Raw genomic sequence first — 23965 nt, 5'->3', positions numbered from 1 at the left:
GGTTAAAACAGAATATCTTGGTTAACTGTGCATAGGGTGATTCACAGGGCAAACTTGGAAGTCAAACATTAGGCTTCAGAAGCGAAACCTGTGCAAACAGAAATAATTATTTGCTAGGGTAGGAGGGGCAAAGGTCAAAGCAAGCTGGATGTGCTGAATGGCGCTTAGGGAGGTGCTTGAGGGCTGGTGCAAAGAGGAGTAAAGATTTTTATTTCCTTTTGATCCCTTCCTCTAATGTTATCTTCAGCATTCTGCTGTGAAATGGTTTAGTGGCTTGGTTCAGAAGATGGCTGATGTTCTGTGTAGTGGAAATGGCTTGCTGTGTAAACCTAGGCAAATCGCTTAATTCTTCTGTGCCTCAGTTTCCCAGTCTGCAAAGCAGGGATGTGAAACCTCCAAGAGAAGGCTATTGTATTTTGAGGTTCTGTCCTGAAGTTTGAAGTTATCTGGCAGCACAGAAGGAGGCTGAAGTATCGTTAAAGAAATTCAGTCTCATGTCAGCAGCACGATTAAACATTTATAGAAAACTATTTATGTGTAGCTCCGTTTCTCTGTGTGTGAGAGTGAATCGTAGTGTCTTGATAGGGCACCAAGAGTTTTATCTTGTCTGTTTCATTTCTCATCTGAATTAATCTGACTTTACGTTGATCCCTCTGACATGTTGTTTCATCATCAGGCTGCAGCAAAACATATCTTGGTGGCCTCAGAGAGCAAAAAATTTTTATCGAGTTGCTCTTTGTGTGGCATTGTCATGAATTTGCTGTGTAGCAGCTGACCAGCTTAAGTTTCTGCTGCTCGGATATAAAGTTTCTTGTTGCCATGGCTCTCTTCTTCAGTCCAGCTGGGACTATTTACTTTTTCTCAGACTGGAATTTTGAATGGGAGACCTTCATTATTACACTGCTTCATGTTTATGGTGTTTCTGTCTTCCACTGTCAAATCTCTGTTAGCAAGTTTATGCTGAATTCCATCCAATTTTTAGTGTAATTGTCCTTCTTTTATTTGATTATTTAGTGTGTTTTCAGTACAAATATTCTATATATGCTGTAGACAATGAGAAGTGGTTTGTTTCTGTTTGGATTCTCAAATACTTTGTTCTGAAACTCATTCTCAGAATGCTTTGGGAAGTAGTCTTCAGGAAAACAGCTCTCCAGTGGATTTAAATAAACATATATTACACTTTACGTATGCCTACAGTTTATCACGTGTTTAGCTTATCTGAAATTGTTCACTGAAGCATGCTAGCTAATCATGAGTCCAACTCTGTGCAGGTTGTGCTACTGAATCCACTGAGGATAGGGATGTGTGTGGAAATAGCTACACCAATGAGACTTGCCAAAGTGCAGCCTTGTTCCAGGACCACTATGAATGGTCACTCGCTACTTTTGCATAGCTTGGTTAGCTAAAGGAGACCAGTGTCAGGCTGAAGAACTTGCTCTCTCTTATCTTGCCTGTGTAGAGAAGTAGTTTCCTGACCATGAAAGTTGTTACCTGCTACCTGTGGGCAGTGAGCAGTATGCAAAGAGTGGAAAGTTTATTTTAGTCTCCTTTCCTTTTAATCTGCAGACATCCAGCTTCTTCCATGTTCAAGTTCTGGTCCTTACTCTAAATTTAAGACACAGATGATGATGAGCCCATTTGTACATGTAGGGTAGTTGCTATGTGTTTGGTTTCATGTTTTTATAGAGCTCGTATTTTCTGTCTTTTTTTCCTTCTAATTTTTAATACTTTTTATTTTCAGATAGTTATGGACGTACCTTTGTAGACTAGTGTTAAGATTATATAAATTCTTGGCACCTCTCTATATGGAACATAGCTGTTTCTTCCCACTGCTCCATCAAGGCCAAATTTCTATTTAAAAGACAAAACCAGAAAAAAATGAGCATAGCATTAAAACAAACAAACAAACAAAAACCCAACAAAAACAGAATGGTGGGGGGAAAAAAGTTAAGGCCTCATTTTGGGCACATTTTTTTGCCTTTTGAGAAGGAAGAAGGACTAGATTTGCTGAAGCTCATTAGGAGCTTTCTGTTGTTGTTGCTGGTCGTTTATCATCAGTGTTGCTATTTACTACGAGATTCATATGTCAATGGAAATTAATTTGAAACTAAGATTCATGTCAGACTTTATTAATGTTGAAATCGATTTTTCTCTTCCTGTTCACATTTTTTGGATAGCTTTTGAAACACAGGCCTCTATGGGTAGTTCTCAGATGAAATATTGTGTGAATATTAATATCTATGCCTGCATGTATAACGCATTTAGGGAAGAGTTTATTATTTTGAAGTTTGAATTTATTTAATTTGTTCATGGAGGATGCAGGCCACCTGTTATGAGTGCCACCTCGTGGTCGTTTCCTAAATTACAACGATCATCTTGGTCATCAAATAATTACTGCCTCTTGCTAAAACTATGAAGTGCTTCGAAAGCAACGTGGGTTTAATAGCTGTTTGTAGCAATTGCAATTAAAGAGAGATTTTCATAAACTTGTGCACTCTTAGTTGAGATAAAGCAGGGTTTTTTTTAACCTGGTTAACATTAAGCAGATGTAGTAATTGTTAGAGTGACAGTAATGATTAGAAGAGGCTCAATGCTTCCTTTGTCATTAAAAAGAATTCTTATTAAAATTGGTTAATATATTTTTCTTCTTATTTTGTTTCTTACATACATTTTAAATAAATTACATTGGACTGAGTGAACACTGAGTTTATTGATACAATTTCTGGCTTTTTCTTAGGTTATGAAGCAAAATGGGTCATCAGAGATATTAAATAAACTTTATGATACAGCAATGGACAAGCTAGAGGGTGTGAAGAAGGATTATGATGCCCTAAGGAAACGGTACAATGAGAAGATTGCAAGTCACAATACAGATCTGAGCCGCCTAGAACAGGCTGAGGAGGAGAACAGACGTCTTCAGAAGCAGATTGACATGTTAATGAAGCAAAGGGACACAGCAATACATTTTCAGCAGCAATATTCATCCTCTCTTAGAAGGTATAATCAGGTTTTGATACCTTTCACATATTCTGTGAAGGCAGTAACAAATGTTATGTCACATCCTATTTTCTCTGTAGTAGAATCACAAATACTTTTCTAACTTTTTTTTCGTAAAATTTTTCTTTAGTGTATGTTGTCTTGGTGTGATGAATAAGCAAGCATTTCTATATAAGATTTTCTGGAAGGTCCTAGGAGCTGTGATGGGGATTTTTTTTTTTTTTTTCAGAAATGATAATTTTTTGAGAAAAGGATGTCCTAGTTAAGGTTGTAGAATTGTTTAAGGAATTTTAAGCATTGTTTAGCTCATGTGAGAAAAGGGTATTCTTCCTTTCAAGCTAAGTTTATTCTTCATTGTAGACACAGGAGTCAAATACAACAAAAGTTTTGTTAAACATCAGACTTAGTGTTCCAGACGAACCCCTCAATGGGTGATGAGTCTATCAACGTATACATCTTTATTTAAGCATAAAAACAAGTCCAAAAGAGGATATAATTTCTAAAAGGTATTTAGCAGATTAAGATGTTCTCAAGCATAAGTCAACTTTTCATAGTAATTAGAATTGCATACTGTGTGGGACTCCAAGACAGAGCTTCAGACTGGCAGCAGAGTTCACTGAATCTGCATCCAGTCTGAGAGCCTTGCTTCACTGAGAAGGCACTGCTGCTATGAGCAGTGCTAGTGCCAAAACAGAAGGGCACAGACAGTATGTCACAATACACTTAACCTCTCTGCTTCTCCTTGATAGTAAGCCTACATAGTTAGGGGGTAAGAAGAATGCTAATGTACATAAGGACTCCAAAGACCATCCATGGGTGTGTTGAGAATGTTTTCACTAACATAAATTAGGGATAATCGTAGAATAGTTTGGGTTGGAAGGGACCTTTAAAGGTCATCCAGTCCAACCCCCCTGCAAGGAGCAGGGACATCTCCAACCAGATCAGGTTGCTCAGAGCCCCGTGCAACCTGGCATCTGTATTTTAAAACCGTTATCCCTCGTCTTATCACAACAGGCCCTGCTGAGGATTTCTCCCTATCTTTCCTGTAGGCCCTCTTTAGGTACTGCAAGGCTGCTGTAAGGTCTCCCCGGAGCTTTCTCTTCTCTAGGCTGAACAGCCCCAGCTCTCTCAGCCTGTCCTCATAGGAGAGGTGCTCCAGCCCTCCGATCATCTCTGTGGCCCTCCTCTGGACCCTCTCCAACAAGTCCCTGTCCTTCTTGTGTTGGGGGCTCCAGAGCTGGACACAGTACTCCAGGTGGACTCTTATGAGAGCAGAGTAGAGGAGGAAAATACACTCCTTCAACCTGCTGTCCACGCTTCTTTTGATGCAGCCCAGGATGTGGTTGGCTTTCTGGGCCGCAAGGGCTCATTTCCTGCTCATGTTGAGCTTCTCGTCCACCATTACTCCCAAGTCCTTCTCCTCAGGGCTACTCTCAATCCGTTCTCTGCCCAGCCTGTTTTTGTGCCTGGGATTGCCCTGACCCATGTGCAGAACCTTGCACTTGGCCTTGGTGAACTTCACGAGGTTTGCATGGGCCCACCTCTCCAGCCTATCAAGGTCCCTCTGGATGGCGTCCCTTCCCTCCTGCATGTCAACTGCACAACACAGCTTGGTGTTGTCAGCAAATTTGGTGAGGGTGTGCTCTGTCCTTTTCAAACCTAATTGTGAACTTGTGTGTGCAATTAAATTGCCGCTTTTAGGAATGTTTTGTCAAAATAAACACAAAAGCTACTACTTGTAAATTAAATTAAACCTCTCCTGTCCTTTTTTTGCTTGTGCCATACTTCAGTAGGTTGTAGTGATAAACTACATGTGTTGTCATCTGAGTTAACTCTCAAAAGGAATTTTTCAAAATTTTAAGATATTTGAGTTTTACTGGGTGACCTACTGATGAAAATAAACAGTGATGTTTGAATTACCGGATTTTAATTCCGTTGTCTACATTTTTACCATACTCCCACCATTTTTCTCCTCTAACCTATCGATTATCAACCTTGTGGCATACTTGTGGAAGCTGTTCTGTTTATTCCAATTTCTGCATTTTTTCCCTCCTTCCCATCTGCTTGAGAGTGTGTGCTGGGAGAAGGAAGTAACTTGTAAGATGAGCAGAGCTCAAAGCAATGAATAAGGTTAAACCTGTGCTATTAAATAATGGCAATATTATGATTTCCTTTTAGAATAATTTGATAGAAAGTTACTTTTAGTAGTTAAACTAATTCTAAATTATTTCTAACAATTCTAATATTTGAATTCCTTGAAGAGGTTCTCTAACATTCCTAAAGGTTTGCTAATATTCCTACAAGCAGTAATTAGTCTAACTTTGTTTTGCATAGCTGAGAGTACATTGTCTGAGAAGTCCTCTGCAGTTGTGTTTTACCAATGGATACGTTTGATTATCCAGCCAAATCCTTAATATATGAAAAAGGAAAATGAGGAACAACCATCTTATTGCTGTTTCTCCTTGTTTTTAGATTTGAATCGGTACAGCAGGAACTAAGCAATGCCACAGCACAAAACAAAGAGTTGCAGAGAGAGATGGAGCGATTACAGTCGGAGGTGACAAGGTTCAAAACAATGCAGCTGAAAGCAGCAAAGGATGCAGAAAAATACAAGGAAGAAAGGGATTCAGTTTTCAATGAATATCGCCTCATAATGAGTGAGAGAGATCAAGTAATTAAAGAAGTAGATAAGCTTCAAACAGAGTTGGAACTTGCAGAGTCCAAACTGAAGAACACTTCTTCTGAGAAGCGAGTGGCTAGTGAAGAGATGGAAGCTCTAAGACAGGTATTAACTTATTGTTTCAATGGAGAAGGGAAATTAGTATACACTGTTGCTGCTGGAATCAGAAATGTATGATCAATTGATGGAAAATAGCAATGCACTGCAAAGAGGGAATTCTGTGCTGTTGTTTTCCTAGAGCAGTCCTTTCTCCTACTGCTAAGCTCTATATAAACTATAGCAACGTCTGTTTTTTCTAATTACCTTAAAGCACTGTAAATTCCTGTTTGACGGACTTTCTGAGAACTTTCCCTCCATGTTGATACTGTGTTGACTTTCATCTCTGCTACATGCTGGGAAAGACTTAATATTTTTGTGTAAGTTGAATATGCACACTTGATATAGACTAGAGTTAAGCTGTGCAAAACATTGCTTTCAGTGCTAAAACTTGTCTGCACCACCAGATGGGTTAGAGATTTCTCTTTACAGAGGTGCTGAGCAATGGAAGCTCTTACTAATTTTGAAAAAACTTAAGTGCTCTGGTAACTGCAAAGCACTGATATATTTAAAGTTCATAGAGTCATTAATTCTATACCTGTCTGTTGCTCTGCAGTAAAAATACTGTTTTAAACCATTGCAGAACCATTTTAACAGCCTGCCTGGCCTTATCTCAAAAACAATTATGTTAGTACAGCAAAATGTCTTTCATGCTTTAAATACTCAATTTTATTCCTTGCAAATTGTAGAGGAAAATAAATGCAAGTCAGTTTATGACATGATGTCTTACTGTTTTCAAGTATGTGTACCCTTTCCTTCTTTTGCTTTTCCAATGTCAGCCGTCTTGGGTAATCTTTTTGAGAGCAAAAAGTGATAGGTTCCAGCTAGGAGTACCTGTATGTAGAAGGACTTCTTTGTAGCCATTGTCTGAATGCTTTTGTAGAGTTGGGCCATCTAAAAATTTAGTGGCGTGAAATTCAACTGTTTTAATACCTCCTTCTTCCAATAGGAAGTCTAGCTTGAAATATTTTTAAAGGATAGATTGTATTTTAGAGCTACATTTACCTCATCATTTTTATTATGATGCAACTGAATTACACATTTAATACAATGTCTCTCTGCTTTACAGCATACTGTAGTTTTATTTTTGAACATTCTGTAGTTTGCACATGCACAGTTGTACTGGCATGTGACTTTAATGTCCCTTTAAAACTTACGAGGAAGATACGAGATACTCATGTAGCTAGGTTGTCTTAAGTTCAGTTCTGTAAAATCAAGGTAGTTGCTTGAAAATATTCACAGTGTATTCTTAGCCTTTGCCCTGTTTAAAGCCTTTTTTAAAACACCAAGTCTGACTGGTTAATAGTCTTCCCTCATTTAGGTTCCTCAAAACTGTGAGTGCTCCCACATTCTTGCTTACTTTTGAGATGGCACTGTGCTAATGTGATGTTCTGATAACTTTAATACCACATTTAGTATTCTTTGCTAGTACTTAATTGTACATAATGTGAGCACAGTCCTGTTCTGCTCCCATTTTACAGAACATTAGTGGTAAACTCTCTAGGCTTTTAAGGTGTCAGTGCATATCCAGCTGGAAAGATGAACTATTTCCTTCTTTACGTAACCTACCGCAAACAATGGATCTTGTTTTAGGAGCTAAACTCGGCTCTAGTGGAAAGAGATCGAGCAATTTGTGAGAGGAATGAGTTGCTGGAAAAATACTGTCATGAAGTGAAGGACAAAGCTGAGGCCCAGAAGGAACTTGATCAAGCTTGCAAGGATATAGAGACAGTGAAGGAAGAAAGAGATGTTGCCAGGAAAGAGAGAACAGAAGCAATCATCCAGAGAGACCATCTACTAAGGGAATATTACCAAGCCCGTCAGGTATTGCAAGTCTTCACAGATGACTTTTTCTTTCGTAGCTTCAAAGGGTCGTAAATTTCAAAGAGATTAGTTATAAGTCTGGGCACATTGGATGTTTTCACCCCTTAACTCTAAAATACCTACGTATAAATGTATGTTCTTCAGGACCATAGTGACAGAACTTCTGGTTTGAAAGAAACACAGTCATGCTTCATGTTAAGTTTCGATTTGTGAAAGTAAATGGTAGATAAAATACTGTAATTCAGTACATGACCAGACAGTTTATTACCTGTTGGTAGGCTTGTTGCCATCTGTAACGTGTGTTGTTCGTGCCTGTGACCTGCCTAGGATGTGAGCTATTTCTAATACTTCATAAAGGAAGTTAATTGAAGTGTGATTGTCAATTTTCTGATCTGTACATGTTCTTAATATAAATATGCTATTCTGACAATTTATGTCCCTGTGTGGGTAGTAATGTTCTTAAAATTCTACACGCTTACTGATCCTGTTGTCTTGTATATGATACTAAGTATCAATCCACATTCAACTGTAAATGCTTAAATATAATGTAGTATGAAAATGCTAGTATCACAACTTCTATGGTCATTAAAAATGAAATAATATTAAATTATTTAATATTAAACTAGATATTTTGGGTTTTTCTCACTTAAATTGTATTCTCTTTTCATTGAATTCCAACTCTTTACCATTACAAAAAAAAAGTTTTTAGTCTTGCCTGTCACATGGATTTGTCAATCCCAAATGAGTATGTGGGGAAGCAGTTAAACTATGTTTTCAGCAGTACTGGAAATAAATCTTTCATTGCGTTTGGATCTTCATGGCCAAACCAGTAGGATTTTGGAAACTTGTGCTTTATTCAATGAAGCTGAGGAGATTTGGGTGAACTTTGCTGTGACTTAGCTAGGAACCTGCTCAGATGCGCCCCTTTGGCAGATTCCAAATCAGAACTGAAGTTTCAACTATAAAGTTCTGTTTGTTAATCTGAGTGAGGTTTTTTTTTTTGTTTTCTTTTTTCCTGCCAGTGGACTTGAAGAGAAGAAAGTGATCTTTAGAAATGAAAGAGACAATTAAAAGTCCAGATATGACTCTTCATAGCCTCTGGTCTGGTCTTACTCGTTGGTTTTTGGTTTTGCTTGTTTTCTGTATTTTTTTAAATATTGACCTGAGAATGTAAACCTGGAGTTTAAGGCTCAGTGCTCTCTTATTTTTTTTTTTTAATATAAATGTAATTAATTCAGAGAAAAAAAGAGCCTTTAAAGTATATTAGTAGTGACTTAGTAGTCCCCCTTTGATCTATGTGCATTCAGGTCTTAACATTCCTCCAAAGTTTAATCTTGAATCAAATGGCAGGTTTAGTCAGATTCATTAGATCAATTTACTTTCTTGAAACTAACCACGCACAACTGTTTGCAAGCCCATGGCCTTCAGTGTTTGTGGTGGGCTGTACCATTTCAGTTGGCTTGTGTTTATTGTGCTGCAAGCTTGGAGTATGCTCTCTGTACCTGTCTTACTATTGTTACCATCTTGCTTGTTCGAAATAGAGAATGTTAAAGCAACAAGTTAATTTAAGGAGAAAGTAGTTTTTCTCTAAAACAAGCAACATTCAAACAAAACTTTTTTTGAATTCTGTTGTTCTGCTTTGGAGTTAAGGGACCTGTGTGAATCACGAGTCTGTGTTGTGAACATGGACATGTAGCTGTCCCAGGGTAAATAACAGACATTAATATGGAAATCTGGGTCAAATCTGATTGTGATAGTGTATCTGATTTCTAAATATCCTTGAAATTTTTTTTCTCTCTGCTTAGTAGAACAAGATACCAGCATGGAATATCATCTCTGAAATACAAAATGTTCGCTGATGTTATTTTGAAGTGAGGATTCTTGTTCATGTAGAGTATACTAGCATGAATATGTATGCCACTGAATGAAATATATTACAGCAGTTTTTACCCTTTTTCCCTCCTAAAGTTGCCATTAAGATAAATGAACATTTTTCATGAAAACATGATAATTGAATAAATCAGGTAACACACATATAGTAAAAGCTGTTTGTGCATATTCATCTAAACATTGTGCCTAAAATACTTATTTACGTTTCTTGATTCTTAGATACAAGATTCTGCCACTCTAGACATAGAAAGAGCAAACAAAGAAATTGAAATGCTTCGGAAACAATATGAGGCAATGTCACAAGAACTAAAGGAAGCAGTCCAGGAAGCAGAAGTAGCCAAGTGTAGGAGAGACTGGGCCTTTCAAGAGCGGGATAAGATTGTTGCAGAAAGGGAAAGTATACGGTAAATGAATGCTAGATGGTACATGAGTGATTTTTTAACACCTTGTGTGCAGCTAATGCAATTTTAAGACATGCTGGATTTTCCTAGAGCTTGCTTCAACTTCTGCATTAGCTGTCATGAGGTGATTTGTTTCGGTTTGTTTGTGTTTGGTGTTTTTTGTTTGTTTGTTTGTTTGTTTGTTTTTTTAAAGTTGAGGGCACCTTACAAGATACTTTGCTTTGTCTGTGCTTTCATACCCTTAATATGTCTGTAGTAAATACCATAAAGCCTAACAGCACTGCTACATAGGAAAAACAAAACATGCATTATTTTAGGCATGATATACCTAATCCTGCTATAGCTATAGTCCTGCAAATAATTCTTTACATGTGGAGACATTTCACAAAAAGTACCTAACATATTTACTACTAAACATATGTGAGGAACTAAAGGGAAATACTTTAATAAGATTTTTTTTCTGCTAGTTTCAAGAGGATAAGTAGAAATAAGTTTTTGAAAGGGATGCAGAAAGTTTTTGTTATCCTGACAAGCTTTTCCTATTGTGTGTAACTCCTTTCTTTCTCATGCTTTTTTTTTTTTGAGATAGATCTGTTGAAACTATTTTTTAAAATCTTGTGTTAATGATACAATGTGGTAAAACTAGTTTGTTACTTAGATAGAGTTTTAAGTAACTAAATTGGAACGTCTTTGCTTTTGAAGGACTTTGTGTGACAACTTAAGGAGGGAGAGAGACCGGGCTGTGAGTGACTTGGCTGAAGCTCTTCGCAATCTGGATGACATGAGAAAGCAGAAAAATGACTCTGTGCGTGAACTGAAGGAACTGAAGTATGTTAGAGAAATGATCAAACTACACAGAAGTTTGTGATAACTTTGGTTTGTTAGCTGTGTTTGCAAGTGAACTATATGTTCTTATAGCTGTGGGCAGCAGGTACTTGTGATATGGTATGTGGAAATTACTGTGATGGGTAGGATCCAAAATCTTATAGTCTTAACCTTTTTATCTTACTAATGAGACTCATACTGTAAGCTTTGTACTGTGGAGATACGCTTCAAGCAATATGGGTTTCTTTCACTGAAGTCAGACTAACTGCAATTTAGTTCCTCCCAACTACATTCTCACTGGTTTATGAATGCAAGGAAGATGTGCATCATACGTCATCTCAGTGGGTTGTGGAAGAGGTTTTGCTGTCAGTATTTGTCATGCCCCACTTGTTATGAGCATACTGATACAGCTCATCGGAGGGTAAATTTAACGCATTTTGGAAGATGTTAGAAACCTAGTTTTGCACTTCAATCATGTAAAAATAATGCAAAAAATATAAGACTATGTTAGGATAGTCTATAGAAAAGGAAAGTAAATTCAGTAGCAGTGCAAGAATATTGGAAAGATGGAAGCAAGGGGGAATTTTCTGGCACAGCCTGTATTTTTGATTTAGAAAGTGAAATAAGGTATCTCACAATGGTAACATTATGTATTGGTTTATTTAAAAGTGTTTTCTGTGTCTATAAATAATTATTTTCTTTGCTTAGGGAGAAGATGGAGAATCAGTTGGAAAAGGAGGCCAGATTCCGTCAATTGATGGCACATAGTTCCCATGACTCAGCCATAGACACAGATTCTCTGGAATGGGAAACAGAAGTGGTAGAATTTGAAAAAGACAGAGTAAGTCAAAAGCACAAACTGCATTGTTGTCTCTATTGGATAGCTTTGAAGTAAATTATAGATCTTGGTATTAGGTATGATTAAAATAACTTTAATCTGTATTTTTTGTTTTAGTTATTTATTGTTGTTGTGCTAGGAACCACACACATACATGCAGCAAGTGTAGTACTCTCTAGATTAAAGTAGTTTACAAAACCAAGCTATTATACACAAGCTTTGGGTTTTTTTCATCATATGAATTATAAATAAAAAAAATTCCTCCGTCTGATCTTGCAAGGTACCCAGGTCCGTGTAGTATAAAAAAAATATTAGAAGTTAAACATTTAGTGTTCTTAGAGTTAGTGATCCATTGCAGAAATAGCAATGCTAAAGCAGACAAATTGTAAGATATGATGGAAACACTGACATCAGAGAGTTTAGTCCTCTGCTCTTACAGACAATATCACTTACCGTTTATGTGTTAAATAGTTAAGCTTTTACATGAAGTTACTTCTACTTTTGCTCAGATTGGTTAGTTAGAAATTTTAAAGTATTTTGAGTATTTATTAATTATGAACACAAATAATGTTCCACTTAAAAATCTGGGGTGAAAGGAGATGCTAATCTCCCTTTCTTGTCTGTAGAGGGAGGTAAGTCCCTTTTCCATTTTGGCATGTTAGATAAAGTTCTTAGGTTTAGCTTTCCACATAACCTCTACATACTTTTACTATCCTGGTAGTACTTCTCTCCATTTAATTTTCATTTTCTTCATTACTCTAGTTTGGAATTTTAATTTCATTCCTTTGTATTTAAGTCTTGTATGCTGTTTTATTTGCAATTTTTGGCTGGCATAACACATTTTTTGCTAATGCTAATTTTGACCACTTAGAACACACAGGCGGTCTTCCAGATTGTGTTTCGTTTTGTAACAGCTTCTGCATATACCAGAATTTTTCTCATTCCTGAATGACAAAGTTTGTGATTTAATGCTGTCAAATTAAATCCCTTTTATTTTACTGCAATATTCAGGGTCATCTTCTTGATGCTCTTCTAGTCTGTCTGTTCTGACTGTGCATTCCAAAAGAAAGACTAATACGTTCGTTTTTTGATATTAAAAATATTACTTAGTATTATTATATGTTGAAAGATATAAATTTAAAAGCCTGTATGAATTGAGTAACCAATGGTGAGCTGCCAGGACCACCGCCTCTAACTTCTTTCTGGCATAACAGTTCCCTTTTCACCATGCTTTTCCACCTCTTTTGACCAGATCCTTCATCATTGTATTTTGTATATTACGTCTTCTCAGTTCTAACTGATAACTAATAATTTTGCTTTTCTGTTGTCTGGAAAATAGTTAGCAAGCCTAGCATATGCTGTACCTGTGGTATATAACATTGCAGCCTAATAAATTTTCCATTCATGTGCAGATATTTAGTTATTCTTTACTTCAAAGGTAGTTCTAAATGTTTGCATTACTGAGATAAAATGCATAGACATTGTCATGTGAACATACGTGTCCCTTTTCTAAACATCGGGATTACACTTGCTTCTATCGAAGTGTACTATCTATTATAGTAATAATATTATGCCAGCCTTGATGAGATACATGGGGAAAATCTTTGTTGACTTACCAGCATTTGAAATCTGAGATGGAGATTATGGAATTGAATAAATTTAAATCCTTTTATTTTTTGCTTCAACTTCACCTGTTTGCTTAAGCTCATGTCCTACATAATAACTCAACTCAAAACTTTTCAACTTTGAGGCTGTGCAATGATATTGTGATCTCTACTCGATCTTTGTTTTATGGCAGCTCCATGCTTTTCCATATGCATTCTTTTTTTTTGCATTGGACATTTGGAAAAATCGTAAAGATCTTAGTATATTTTTGGCAAGTTTAGCTCAATTTAATTTTTGGTAAATACTAGCAGTTTTGCTTGTTTTATCTTCAGCTTTTATCAGGCATCTTTTGCACTCCCTGAAGACTTTCTGCTTTTCTGATTTTAAGGGGATTAGTCGTCAAACCTGTCTAGAACCATGCCTTACATGTTTGATATAAGCTCAATTTAATTTTTGCATGTTAGAGCTTAAATTTTGGATATCATTTCCCTTCAGTATGCTGAGATGGTTGGTCGAGTTAGCTTCAAGTAGAGTTCTCTAATTTTTATAAATTTACTGTTTAAGACTGAAAATAGTAATAATAAATCAGTTCATGATCCCTTGGTCCCAGTTTATTGTCTTCAACCAGTTTTTTGACAGTAACTTTGTCGTTTACCAAGGCAAACACTGAATGAAAATTTCCCTGTTTGATTCAAAGACTGATTTGTTACAGGTATTTATCACTTTTAACATTGAGGATGATCTGTTTTGGGCCGGGGTTGGTAGAGTATTGCCTCAAATGTTTATTTAGAGTTGATATCCTATAATGTTAGAGTTTTCTTTCCGATTTACTTCTGGTCTCCAGCCATATCAAAGCAGACATCTTTCTGAGTTCATCACTAAGGCACAATGCTGTTTCATTACCTTTAGAGTTGTTTTTTTTTTTTTTTTCCCAAGTAATGCCCATTCTTGGGGAACATGTCCTTTTTCTGTCTTTACACAACCAGCATCATACCTTAAAACACATTATACATGTCTGAACATGCTTTCTCGAATGCTCATCTGCTTTCCTGTTCCTCTCTGGTGAAGTTCTCCTTCTGCATTATTTAAGCTTTAATCTGAGAGGGGGAGGATTGTTCTAATGCCAGAGGATGCCTAATAACTAATGGAATTTGGAGCTTATGTATTGATGTAAAAAAAAAAAAAAAAACTTACCTGGAATAGGTACCCTGTGAGTATAAGTGCATAATACAAACATGCAATAATGCCTCTTGCTGACAGACTGTGGCACAATGGTTGCCAGTGCAGTTGAGTCACTTGTTAATATTTTTTATTAGGATGATATGGACTTGAAAGCACTTGGGTTTGATGTGGCAGAAGGCGTCAATGAACCATACCTCCCTGGGGACTGTGGGATCTTCGTTACCAAAGTAGACAAAGGAAGTATTGCTGATGGTCGATTAAGGTAGGGTTTGACTTTGGAAGATACTTGTCTTTTGTTAATCATAATAAACGAAACATGAGCATATTGTGAACTGTCTTCAGTTTTTCCCATTTTTTAGAGTTCTTTTTTGTCATTGATCATGTGTATATTATTAACGTTGGCTGAGAAATTGCACTGAGAAAACCAATGCCTAAAAGCATTACAGAAGTTAAACGCTGTTTGACTCATCCCTTAAAACTCACCAGGATTTGAAATATTCTTTTGTTTCTCTCTCTCACCTACTCAGTTTATTTGCTCCTCAAACTTTGATCTATTTATTTGTATTCTGGGAAAGATGTGATGGGTGAGCTATTGGGGGAGGGCTGGGGGAAAGGAGAGTGTAGAGCAAGGGATAATTCAAAACATGCCCCTGTTCTTAGTGTCGATAGAAGGTTTTGAATAACTCTGCTCTGTCCAAACAATTCCTTTTAAATAATAAGGAGTAGTCATTAGTGATTGAAGGATATACTTTTGCTAGTGAAGTGTAGACTAGAAGTCCTGGTTTTCATTTAGCTGCTGTTTAATGCTTTTTCAGGAATGGAGAACTCCAGGTAATTAAGGATTAGCATATTGAGATCAGCTCTGTTGCATCTTGTTTCATGAATGTTATTCATGTGCTGGGTCCAGCAAAATATGCTTATAACACTGACCTTCTTATTTCTGTTTATCTGCCAGAGTAAATGATTGGTTGCTGAAGATAAATGATGTGGATCTTACTAATAAAGATAAAAAGCAAGTTATAAAAGCTGTTCTAAATGGAGGTGGTGTTATTAACATGGTAGTTCGAAGAAGGAAGTCCTTAGGTGGGCGAGTGATAACACCTCTTCACATCAATGTTTCTGGACATAAAGGTAATAATGGCTGTAAAGGCTTGTATGTAAATGGTACGTGTTTGTTCAGCCAAAAATGACTTGACATAAAGGTACATATTCTGAGGCTCTGCTTAAATCCCACTTAAACTGTTACTACCTCCTGGATAGGGATTTTCATTAATTGTTTTTAGCAGACTAAGAATGCTTATACTGGTAAGTAAGTACAGGTTTTCTTTTTTTTTCTTGGGTGGGTTTTATTTTTGTTATTTAATATTCAGTTCTACTTAGCTGCCTATCTGAAGTGTTACTAGGAGTCTAAACAAGACTCTTAAGCACATCGGTCACCTCAGGTTAGTATGATTATATTAAATTTTGAGATATCCAAAATACCTGTTTTCCCTCACTGTATTCTTGTTTCTTTAAAAGAGGTGGGTTTTTTTTAGTTTAGTTTTTTTTTTTGTTTTGTTTGTTTGTTTTTTTTTCAGAAATTGCAATTTGATTGGTTTGGTAGCATTTCTTTCTTGTGCAGACAGGACAGACGTACTGTTTGAGCAAGATATCTGAATTGAAGGAGTAAATTCATTATTACTTTGTTTATTTCAGATAGTGGAGTCAGTTTAGAAAATGGAGTATTTGTTGCTGCTGTTGTGCCTGGAAGCCCAGCTGCCAAAGAGGGTTCCCTTACTGTGGGAGATAGGATCATTGCTGTAAGTCTTAAGAATGCATTCTCCTTTCTCTCTTTTTTTGAAAGTGTTGTTATTGACGCTGCTCTTGAAATTCCAAAGTTTCCAAATAATCTTTTACTTCAACTGTATTATACCCTTCTTGTATATTCACTAAGTATTTATTATAAACTAATGTGTTTGTAGGCTGAGCGATTTATTTAATGTGCAGGTTATTTGCTGCAGTTAGTTCATATGAGAATTTCTGAGAGACACTGACTTACTTGGCTTATATGTAGTGATGCATGTGATTTTTATACTGAATAGGAAAGGTCTGTTCCAAAAAGACATCCCCTGCTTGGATGAAAGGTTTCTTGTCTTTTAAATTATGATATCACAGATGTGATCCTTCTAGGGGGGAGTCTTTTTCCCTTGTGTGCATTTGCAGCCTTAAACGATGATGTCTGATGTATGAACTGCTGTGAAATTGAAGGTGGTTACTGTTGATGCAGAAAGGCATAGAGGTTAATGTAGTGAAACAAGGGTTGTTACCCTGTATCTCTAGTAGGAATAGCAAAATTGTAGTTAAGAGGCTGTTCTTAAGTGGACAATAGAAAAAGACAGGACAAGGTCAACCAGACTTAGAGATACTACCTTAAGATGCTCCCTACCTGCTACCTTTAATTTATCTCTCTCTGATGTGTTTATTTTTTTTTTTTTGTATGTAGATCAATGGCATTGCACTAGATAATAAGTCACTCACTGAATGTGAAGCTTTACTGCGAAACTGTAGGGATTCCCTTACTCTGTCACTGATGAAGGTGAGTAGGAGTAGCTGCATTTGCAGAATTTTCTTGAACTTAAACAGAATTATTTTAGTTGTTCAGGAAAGAGTGTATGAAAAAAATGAATATATCATTGTGGGAAAGTCTCTGCTAAGAATAAGACCATCTGGATGCATGGTGATAAACTTAATAGCTATTTCCAAAGTAAGGCTATGGTCAGAAATGAAACTTATTCCTCTTACTTATTTCCCATTTGTTTGCTGGTCACATTGAATGACTCCTAGCACAATTGCTGCTTTCTTCTTGGTTTCTGCTTCAGAGCTGCAACAGTTTTGTACAGGAAAAATAAACTGTATCCTGACTATGGAAAGATTTACTTTTATTCAGGAGGGAGTTGCACAGAAAACTGAACTCTGGCTGTCATGAGAATTAAGTAGAAGGCTTCCTTTTTCAGGCTTATTGCTATAAGCAAATATTATTCTGCTTTGCTTATTGAGGTTAGAATCCCACCTGTCACACAGGCTTTGTGAGTGATAATTCCAGCTCCAGAGAGCTTGAGGTTTTAAGAAAGTAAAAAGAGTAAATATCTGATGGAAAATGGACTATGTAAGATTACTACTTAGCCTCACTTAACAGAGGTAGAAGTAGAATGCAGGTCCCCTCATTGTCTGTACAGTGCTTCTGCCACAGTGTGGAGTTGCCCTTCTGGAATTGTTCTGAAAATATTTCAAAAGATTTCTAGCTTCATTTTATCTGATGTTCTGTGCTTTGAATCTGCAAGATATTGTTTAAACCTTTCCCAACCATATCTATACATGTGTCGGTGTACATTCAGGTACAGGTAAATCAAGGAGGCTAGAATATGCCTCATACTAAACAGAAATCAACCATAATAATAAAGTCATCGCTTCTTTTTTTTGTTTTGTTTTAGGTTTTTCCTCAGAGTTCATCTTGGAGTGGTCAAAATATATTTGAAAATCTGAAGGATTCAGAAAAAATATCAAACTGTAGGGTTCATACATCAGAGATACAAGCCCAAAATAAAAGAAATCTCAAACTCAACAGCTCAACACAGACAGACATTTTCAATCCAGACGTCATGGATGGCAAGAAGGATCAGAGTGATCAGCGCAGCAGTTCATTTTGCGATCACAAACCTTTCCCTAATAATACATTACGAGTAGACTCTCATAGGAACACAGTGCACGGTTGCCACAGTAATTCCGAACACAGTCTCAGCTCCTTCAGCCCAGAGTCATACAGGGACCGAGGCTATGGAGCTGTTGACTTGGACAGCAGTGGGCTGCCTTATGAACCTACAGGAGCTGACTGTATGATGGTTGAGACTGGATTTGATAAAGGGCATGGAACTAAGCATAGTGGTGGTACCTGGCCAAAAGTCATGGTTAATATCTCAGCAACAGAAACAGAAAAGTTCTCTGTGTACAAAAAGCCAAAACAAAGGAAATCTATCTTTGATCCTGATACTTTCAAAAGGCCACCAACTCCTCCCAAGCTGGAGTACCTTTCCCCTAATCAGGTGACAGCCCACTCACCTCAGCCGTCAAAAGCTGAAGTGGTGTCAACTCCTCCAACTCCTCCTAAGAGGAGTGACTCTATCAAATTTAAACATAAACAGCAAGCAAGCTCTGCATCAGAGTCTACAGTAACAACTGGATCACCACCCACTAGCCCAGCCACTGTGCAAGCTCCAGTTTCCTTGGCACTTAAACAGGACTCTGCTACTCTCAAGGGGCGCAGCAGGAACACTGGGCATTATTATCGGGAGGAGGGAATTGACTGCCCTCATCTCTCTTCAAGGAAATCCTGTGAAGATGACATTGGCTTTCAAAGAGTTGAAGAGCCAGAGGTTAAAAGACCAAGGCCAAAATCAGCTCCTGCTCTGAGGCATAAAATGACCCCTATGCCCATTCCTAATCCTGCACTTCAGGTAGAAGCTTATTATATTGAATAACAAAAATAGAAACCTTCAAGTGTATTTTCAGTGTGGGTCTGGGTGCCCAGTTACATACCGTAACAGGAGAAGCATAGCCTTTTCTCAAAGTTCAGGTCCTCTGAGGAGCCACCCCAGACTCAGTTGTCACTTTGCAGAATACACAGAATACAAAACCAACTCATGGAGTTACAGTGTTTAACAGGCAGTGGTGGTGAACAGACAGAATGGTAGGGTTCGGCTTAGTAGCTACATCTTGGGTTTTAATGCTGCTTGTTGGAAAGTGAGGGCTCTTTCCTGCATACTTTTGACAACCTGAAAAAAAAAAAAAAGAAAGAGGCAGCTTTAGGAAAGCTGAAAATAAGGCCGCCTAAGTTTTACAAATCACACTGGATGCCCAGCTCGCTGTACAGACTAATGAAAAAGTTATACGATTTACAGTGTTGTTTTTTCTAAGTCATTGTATGTGTCTAAATATTTATTTAAATCTAATCTGAAATTCATAGGACATTAGGTACATTACACTGTAAAGTTGGATTGTTATGAGAATATGGTTTAATAATACAGATCAAAATAAGAATATAATTTGTTAGAATAAACCACCCCACTGTGGAGATTGAGGGTCATGTCTTACCAGAATAGATGGAAGAAAAACTTTGTGGTCTGGGAAGATGAATCTATTTAGATGGCTACATTATATAAAGTGACGTTATCAATAATGTACTTTCAGGTGCACTGCCTCAGATTTGCTCAGGTAGCAGATACAGACTCCTCCCCACCACCCGCCCCCAATTGAAATCAGAAGTTTCTAAGACTGTTATTTTTGCTTTTCTGTAATCACACCATAATGGTGTAGAATGTCATATCCATAGAATCATAGAATGGTTAGAGTTGGAAGGGACCTTCAAAAATCATCTAGTCCCAACCCCCTTGCAAGGAGCAGGGACATCCACAACTAGATCAGGTTGCTCACAGCCCCATCCAACCTGGCCTTGAACGTTTCCAGGGATGGGGCCTCCACCACCTCTCTGGGCAACCTGTTCCAGTGTTCTACAACTCGCATTGTAAAAAAATTTTTCCTAATTTCAAATCTAAATCTACCTCCCTCTGTTTTAAAACCATTGTCCCTCGTCCTATCACAACAGGCCCTACTGAACAGCCTCTCCCCATCTTTCTTGTAGGCCCCCTTGAGGTACTGGAAGACCGCTATCAGGTCTCCCTGGAGCCTTCTCTTCTCCAGGCTGAACAGAACAGCCCCAACTCTCTCAGCCTGTCCTCATAGGAAAGGTGTTCCAGCCCTCTTATCATCTTCATGGCCCTCCTCTGGACCTTCTCCACCTGGTCCATGTCCTTCTGTTGGGGGCTCCAGAACTGGACACAGTACTCCAGGTGGGGTCTCACCAGGGCAGAGTAGAGGGGGAGAATCACCTCCCTTGGCCTGCCGGCCACACTCATCTTGATGCAGCCCAGGATGCGGTTGGCCTTCTGGGCCACAAGGGCGCATTGCCAGCTCATGTTGAGCTTCTCATCCACCAGCACTCCCAAATTCCCGTATTCTTTGCCCGTAAGTGTTTACACCTGGATAATCCCACCCTTTTCATGGAATTTTAGAAGCGATACAAGGAGCAGCGCTGAATTGTAATTGTAAGTAGTGCAAGGTTTGGAGCCATATTCTGCAAAGATACTGGTATAAGAGAACAACTGCCAGTTTTGTTTGTCTTTTTTTGACTGCTTCCATTGTATTCTTTCCACGTTCCCTAACATTTTGGGGGAAAACATAGTTACAGAGAGCTTTAAGACTCTTTTATAGAAGTGTCCAGCAAATTCTGCATTGTCAGTGACAGACGTGTAAGGGTTGAATTTTGTAGTTGAAAACAACAGACTTATGCTGTACTGGTCTCAAGAGCTGTATTGCTAAGAGAAAGGTAATGTTTTTTCATCAAGAGTTGCATCACAAGAAGCGAAGGAAGGCATAATGTTATCTTTTGGCCCATATATAACAACCAAACAAGATCGAGCTATTGAACATGTTTGAATGCAGGGTGTTCGCATTGTGTAGAATGTCAAGTGGATCCATTAGCACTGATACTCCCATACTGCGTTATAGTGCATTGTCCTGAGCATATATGTTATCCTGGTTATAACTGTAGTAATACGACTGTAGCAAGTGAAGTGTTTCCAACTTTGACAAGGACCCATGTAGGTGGGGACTTATGTTTAAGAAATTTGTTAGCTGGAAGAGAGGAGGTGGTATTGGCACTCACTATTTGAAAGACCAGAAAGGATGAACAAGGACATGTTGGACATGGACAAGTTCTACATACTACCCAAATGATATTGCAGATATCATACAGGTGTTGGTTTGAAGTGAAGAAGAAAATTGTATAGCAGAATTATAAAGTAATAATTTTTTGGTTTTAAGGTTATTAGATCTATTAGTTAGTTTACATGTTGAAGGTTAAATTAGGAATAGGTTCTGTGATTCTTCTTTTTTTTTTTTTTTTTTTCCTCCTATAATTTCTCCTCCATCCTCCCAGAAAACAGGCAGAACTTTGTAACTCTGAACTTGTTGTTGACTAGAGAGCAGAAGTGATATTGTGCCTCAAAAAGTGGACATCATTCACTCTGAATTCAGTTTCTCTCTCATGGAATCATCTTTGTGCACTGCAACTAGAATGGATTGTGTAACAGTAGTGTCCAGTCTGCATGTATTCATTGCTGAAGTAATGTTTATAATATAAAAAATATGTGTATAGAATATGCAGTGTAGTTGGATTTGAGCCATATTGGATGGTATCAGTTTCCATAGTTGTGTATATGCATAGTTAAGTTTGTATACTTTGATAAGTTGATAAATTTAAGAGAACTTTCATCCCTGAGTAGTAGGTGATATAATTACTAATACACCTGTGGTAGTCCTCAAGTATTGGTTCTAAGAAGGTGTCTTTGTGCTCTCAGTAAAAAAAAACTAAGTATTTTTTCAGTCATTATTTTTCACTGATTACATATATTAGTTTCATGTTTTGGGTTGTACATTTCAAGTATGTAAACTCTACATGCTCAGCCCTGAACTTGTAGCTCTCTAGCATCACCATCAGTATCTCAGCTGTTCCCATGTTTCTTAACTCACGAGTGTCTACTTACTGTGTACAGAACAGAAGTTGCAATGGTTTCAGAACCTGAATAACTTCAAAACCTGAAGCGAGGTTGCTCCACACGTCTGAAAATACAGACATAGAGGAAAACACTTTCTGGCTTGTTTAGCCAGATCTTCTTTAGGAAACGCTTGCATTAGTGGCTGAAATAACGGTTGAAATGTCCTCTGAAAGCAGTATTTTAAAGGAGAAGTGTAACTAAATGCTAGGTGTTATATTGTGAAGGAAAGTATACCAGTTAAGTTGTAAATGTTGACCTAAAAAGATTACAAAATAATAAAAAGAAATAATGGAGCAGGATGGAGGAAGGAAGGGGTAGAAGTGAGTAGCACCATTGAAAGGTAAAGGTGTAACAAGCACTGTGATGGCAAGCATGTTCTGGAATAGATCCTAGAATGTTCAAAGTCGCTTACTGCCTACCAAGTTTGGCTATTTTTTTTTTTTCCTTCTGATTCTCCAACTTTCTGTAACCAAATTTCTATGTTTTTGTAGGTGCAGAAGTATGCTCCAGCTAGTGAGGAGCATCTGTCTCCAGAGCTACAGGAATGGGCACCATATTCACCAAAACGGTCTGCTAGGCACAGTGATGGCTTTGTGCCTGCCGCCTTATATGCTAGTGGCATGTCAGCAGGTGAGTGACGGAACTCCTAGTTACTTTCTAGGAATGCCCCAAGGCGTTTGTCCATATTGGACAATATTGGGGATTAGTAGTGGTAAGTGCAGAACAAACGTGACTCACGAAACATATTTCCGTGATTTGTTGTAATCTGAACATGGTCTTTCAAACAGTGAAACCTGTTTAAAAACCATTGAGGAAACTGAGCAAATCCTGTCTGAGGGATTTGTGTTTAAATCAGTTTCTGTGCGGAGAGGTTCTGAATACATTAGTGGTGAACAAGTGGGTATCTTCCTTGTTTGTCTAAACATTAGGGAGACAAGTAAGATAGCCAATATTTTTGAAAGTAAATAGTAAATGGAGGCATCCCAAGTTGTGATGCTTAACTTCTGAAATACTTCCTCTATCTTATCATTATACCTTTGCACAACAACCCAATCAAGTCAAACCTGCATTAGACAATACGATTGTGTGTCTTAAAACGTGAACAAATTTTTGCCATTTATTCTACGCTACTTATTTAAGAGGAAATGGGTCAGATAAACTTTGAGTACTGATGAATAAGTGTACAAGAACAACTTGAGTAATGAGTTTCATAAATAAATATTGAAATACTGTAATTTAAAGTCATAGGACACACTGGAAGCGTGAGTCTTTGAGGCAACATAACAGGAACAAGACTCATTTAAGCTGCAGTGAGTTCAAGTACTGAATAAAAATTTGTGTTCCTGTCAGATGACTATTCAGAGAGAAATGTAGAATTTTTGTTGCTCTATAAAAAAAAGTTTGATACTTGAAAACAGAGAAAATCTTTTAGTTACCAGTGCATAATAAAATTATGTGCTGTGAATGACTTAGTTTTTTGGTAATCTAATCCACTTTATTACTGTCTTATTACAAAATTATTATCCAGATTTTAGATATGCATGTATTACTTAAAAGGTGTTACATGATGCTTAATAATGTATTTGTATACTAATAATTTTTGATAGATACATGTTCATATATGTAAATGTTATGATATTTAATTGTATTAATATTTTAATATATTTAAAATCTTAGTTTATATGATAATAATGTGTTTTTATCATCTGAAGCAGGTACTGTACCAAGAAGCTTAGCACCGTGCCCTGCAGTAACTGCTGTCATGAGAAATCCAGTCTATACAGCCTGGAGCCATAGAGTTCACACCAGTAATTGCCCATCAGTTGCCAGCCAAATATGCCATCAGCATCTGCATCCCAGGTGTTTGGAAATTTATATGTCCTTAAATTTTTTGCTTTCATTAGGATGAAATTGCTTCTGGTAGTTGTTTTATACAGTGCAGAGTGAAACACACTGCTGTTGTGTGTTATTTTGACCC

General features: G+C 37.4%; 1 protein-coding gene across 4 annotated transcripts in view; it reads left to right on the top strand.

Annotated features, from left to right (window-relative positions):
• Positions 1-23965, top strand: part of DLG5 (discs large MAGUK scaffold protein 5) — a 104630-nt gene that overhangs the window by 60409 nt on the left and 20256 nt on the right. For 2 of the 4 annotated variants that reach the window (XM_086752601.1, XM_086752603.1), the window contains exons 6-18: positions 2738-2997; positions 5470-5782; positions 7367-7597; positions 9707-9891; positions 10591-10716; positions 11422-11554; positions 14473-14600; positions 15294-15469; positions 16034-16137; positions 16821-16913; positions 17809-18828; positions 22479-22617; positions 23703-23847. In XM_086752601.1, the coding sequence (XP_086608727.1) occupies positions 2738-2997; positions 5470-5782; positions 7367-7597; positions 9707-9891; positions 10591-10716; positions 11422-11554; positions 14473-14600; positions 15294-15469; positions 16034-16137; positions 16821-16913; positions 17809-18828; positions 22479-22617; positions 23703-23847 (3053 nt within the window). Of the gene's footprint in view, positions 1-2737; positions 2998-5469; positions 5783-7366; positions 7598-9706; positions 9892-10590; positions 10717-11421; positions 11555-14472; positions 14601-15293; positions 15470-16033; positions 16138-16820; positions 16914-17808; positions 18829-22478; positions 22618-23699; positions 23848-23965 lie in introns of all 4 variants that reach the window. The other 2 variants (XM_086752600.1, XM_086752602.1) reach the window with 1 other exon arrangement.

This window comes from Chlamydotis macqueenii, chromosome 7 (assembly GCF_036417535.1).
Source record: "Chlamydotis macqueenii isolate bChlMac1 chromosome 7, bChlMac1.mat, whole genome shotgun sequence".
In the NCBI taxonomy this organism is placed as follows: domain Eukaryota; kingdom Metazoa; phylum Chordata; class Aves; order Otidiformes; family Otididae; genus Chlamydotis; species Chlamydotis macqueenii.
This window is presented reverse-complemented; position numbering and strand designations above follow the sequence as displayed.